This window comes from Plasmodium gonderi (genome assembly GCF_002157705.1).
Source record: "Plasmodium gonderi DNA, contig: Pgo-contig_271, whole genome shotgun sequence".
NCBI classification, from domain to species: domain Eukaryota; phylum Apicomplexa; class Aconoidasida; order Haemosporida; family Plasmodiidae; genus Plasmodium; species Plasmodium gonderi.
Genome location: NW_021629181.1, coordinates 1 through 4,567, shown reverse-complemented (window position 1 = coordinate 4,567; position 4,567 = coordinate 1). Strand labels below are relative to the sequence as shown.

Sequence of the window (4,567 nt, the reverse complement as noted above, 5' to 3'; positions counted from 1 at the left end):
TTAATGAATTCAAGAAAATAATATTTATTTAGGAAATCTACTAGATATATAGCTTGAAAATAAATAGTGATAATTGCTTTAATAATGTACACAAATAGGCACTATTTAACTTACATTATAAAAATGACATTCAACTAATCATATTATGTATAAAATGAAAAAAACTATAATATTTAATATAATCAATAGTATCTATGGTATATAGTACTACATACAATATTCATAGGGAGTATAGGTTATGACTGTAATATGTACAACAATATAACATATACTGCTAAAATAGCAGGATAATTAATTTCACGAACATTTTTGAATTATCATGTAATAGTTAAAATATATAAATTTATACGATATCCCCTATAAATTAATATATATTCATATTTCATAGAAAAAATGTTATATAGTGTATATATCATAAAATTTTATAAAATAGACAAAACCATAAAAACAAATCTCTAATCCTATATAGGGCTATATATATTCATATTATTTTTACTAGCATAATTTGAATATATTACTAAATGAATAGTTATACATATGGTTGTTTTATTTTTTTTGTATAGCACCTTTTAATATTCGTTAAGAATGGCACGTGAACTTGGGGTAATTTTTTTATACAATGTAAATTATTATTTATGTTAAAATACAATATATCCTTTTAAATAAACCTTTTTATTTCGTTTATAAATGAATAAAATATGTTTTATATTTTTGTTTAAATTTTTAGGATGATGATCTTAAAAAATTGCCTACAAAAGTAAAGTATGCTCTTTTTGATGAGGTAAAAGAGAATTGTGATGATGACTCCTTTTATAGAATTGTAAATTCTCGTATAGGTAGGGAAAATTGGATTTATAATGTTTCTGACAAAATTCCTAAAGCCTTATGTTATGTATATAAAAAAAGTTTGGCAAATGGCTTTGATCAATCTATTTGTAATTACCTTTACTATTGGTTAATTGACGTACTATATAAAAATTTAAAATTTAGACACTCAATTCACCCTATTATGGAATTATTTAAATTTTTACTAAAACGTCATAATGGTATGGATATATGTAATTATGATAATTATGAAATCACTCAAGATAATTTTATGTATATTAAGCTAATATTTGATTTTTCGAAAGATTATGATAAACTTAAAGAATATTTTCGTATGAATCATAGATTATGTAGTAGTGAATTTAAGAAATACTTTGATCAATATATAATAACATATAACACTTACAAAAGTAAATGTAAATTATCAAGAAGTAAGGATGGGCCTTGTATGGCTTTTGAAAAATATTCAAAAAATATTGACTATGGTATTATATCTAAATGGTCATGTACTTCAAAAGGAAATATCCGTAATTCTTCAACGAGTCAAAAAAAAGGAGGAATTGAACGTCCAGATATTCGGCGAGGAGTACATGCAATAAAGAAAGTAAAAGAAATATATGAAGAAGTGTCCATAAATGTGACAAAGGAAACTGTAGAAATAGGAGATGCAGTAATAAAGGGATATCCTGAACAAGTACAGGAGGTTACGATTCCTCAGGGAGGAAATATCAGTTATTCACATTCACATGGTTCAGGCAGGTATGATGATACTCTAGAATTTAAAACCATTTCATATATTTCAAATAACACTTCAGCTTCTTCAGCTTCAAAAGGTATGGTCATTACTCCTATTCTTGTAGGAATAGCGGTTTTTTCTATAATACTGTACAAAGTAATTATTAATGTGAATAAATATGATATATGTATTACATTATATTAAATAAAATTTATTAATTTTTAAATAAGTCCTAAAAATATTATACATAAAATATTTACTAAATATACCATATGTTAATTAGTTTACTCCCGCTGCGTATTGGTTTAAAAAAGTCTTACTAGGAAAATCTAAAGGGAAGCGTAACATTATAATGGATAAGGACATAATAGAATATTATATGATTACTGAAAATTTAGATTCACCGAGAAGATTTAATGTAAAATACAGTAATATATAATTGTTCTGCTTAGGATGCACAAAGAATATATTTTATTTTTATATATCAGTGCTATGATAAGTATTTCTGCACAAAAGCATTCACCGAACAAAAGGCAAAGAATCATTTTTTTTGGAATAATAGTATAAAAAATTAGAAATGAATATATTTAATTTACAAATGTGCGTTGTTTTTAAAATTATAATATTTTCATTAATTCAATGCGAATAAAAATATAGTAAAAATTGTACATATACTAATTCCAAAATACATAATAGTTCAGGATTTAGATTTATAGTTCAATATATAGGTTTGTTATTATGTCTTAATATTTATTGTTAATATTTCAGTACGTTAGTAATTAGAGATACAAATAACATTTTGTTTTTTGTTATTCATATTTTTTTTCAGTGACCATGTACACTAGGAAAATATATTATATTATCAAAATTTACGAGTATATGTTGCATTGACTAATTTTGTATATTAATATTTACTACATTATTGTGGTATAACAAGAATATTATGATAAATGAGTTTAATTTTTTGTTATATACTTGTTGCATATAATAACAAATACTTCCTTATTTATACTTATTATAAATTACAATAATGTTATCAATTTTTTATACTTTTCTTTTTACTCTTTATATATATATCATTACTATTTTTTTTATTTTAAAAAATTTAATTCAAATTTATTATAATCCATAAAATGTAAAATGTGTATAAAGGTTTGCTTACCTATTTGTAATAATATTTTTAATTAAAACAAGTATTGTTATAAGAGTTATTTAATTTATACACAATGTAAAACATTATATTTTTTAAATTTTATTAATTTAATTAAAATCATTAAAGATATTTATAATAAATTGAATATTAATATATAAATAATTTTTGTATAACGATTAAATTTTCTACATATAATTTGTGAATTTAATTATAACTTATTGTCTAATTTAGCATAGCTGATGACATATAATTTCCATGAATTTTTTTTTTTATGATGTCTAAATTCTACTGTTTATGGTATACACATTTATGTATACATATATGAAATAGTTGGCTCATAAATACTTATTTTTTTATATTTTTTATGAATATCCGAATATTAATTTGTGTTACATATTTAATAACATACATCTGATTTATTATTTGTAAATAAAGGGAAAAAATTGAGTCATTGTATAAACCGTTGCATTATAATATGCGTGAAAACAACATAATGTTGTTTTTATGTATCTATTATTTTTTCTTTTATTCATAGTTATTAATAATTTTATATGATTTTACTTTGTCAATAATTATGCCATATTAAAGCATAACGAATTGGAATATAATTCCTATATTACATATTTATATCTATTGGAAATACTTATGGAAGGGGAACATATAGAGCTTTATTTAAAAGTTCTTCAGTTTATAAGAGTACAATTAAATATATATTGGAAAAAATAGCATACGATAAATAATATAAGCATATCAATTTCTCTTATAAAATATATAAACACTATGGTTCTGTGTATTGAAAATGTTTTGATAAGAGTAAATTTCATAATTAAATAAAAAATTATAAAAAACATATCTAGATATCCTTTTATAGACCTTAAATATGGCAGAAATGTGGAGTTATAATTATATGCAAAAGGTATGGAATTAAATAACGATCATAATTCCAGTATATTTCAGCGTTCTCATAATTTTGGCAAATAGGAAAATTTTAAACATTATATACCTTTGAATATATATTAGAGGTTTAGGCAATTCTAAGTCTTAAGAATGTTCAAAATTAATAGAATTTAATATGTTCACCTGAAAATTATGAAGTATATATATTATGTATTTTTTATAACGAAATATAATAATATAATCATAACACTTTAATTAGATTAGAATTATCGTTTTAAAAATATATTGTCTTTTTCACAACATTTTGTGTATGCTTTACTTTAAGGAGTATTAAAATTTCATTTTTACTATATTCAGCTTTATTTTATTTATTATATACTAATCCTTATAATAAAAATTTGAAAGATATTAGTTCATTTTGAAAGAATATCTTATTAATATATCAATTAACATTCAACTGTGTTTGATTATACTGTAAGAAATATTTAGCTTTTATATAATGTTATTAGAGAGAGCAAAATAAATCTCATTCTCGTACAACATTGTATGTTTCTTTTAAACAAATATTTTTTCAAACTATATAATTATTTATATAATTACTCAGAATAATATATTATATTACATATTCTATTTCTGGAAATATTACTTGATAGTTCTGATGGTTACTATATATTATATTCATTATATATGTATTCTCATTGTTTTCTTTTTCTCATTATTCTACTCTCTAAGTATGATTCACAAATGAGCTAATTTACAATAAAAATATCCGTGTATTAAAAATGTAACTTTATTTTGATAAATTATATATTTTATTATAATTATTAGGATTAATAATTTTATAGAACAAATATACATAAACCACGTCATAATTAATCTTATACAAAATAATTATAAAAATGGATATTAATATTGTTACAGAAATTGTAGTTATGTTAGGAATGGTTGAGATAAGT

General features: G+C 21.3%; 1 protein-coding gene across 1 annotated transcript; it reads left to right on the top strand.

The window, feature by feature from the left end:
* Window positions 1–585: 585 nt before the first annotated feature.
* PGO_002535 (variable surface protein) lies at window positions 586–2,000 on the top strand (the record flags this gene model as incomplete). Its single annotated transcript, XM_028691145.1, has 3 exons — window positions 586–603; window positions 728–1,729; window positions 1,845–2,000. The coding sequence occupies 3 exons, from the start codon at window positions 586–588 to the stop codon at window positions 1,998–2,000; spliced, it is 1,176 nt and encodes a 391-aa protein (XP_028546946.1).
* Window positions 2,001–4,567: the final 2,567 nt, after the last annotated feature.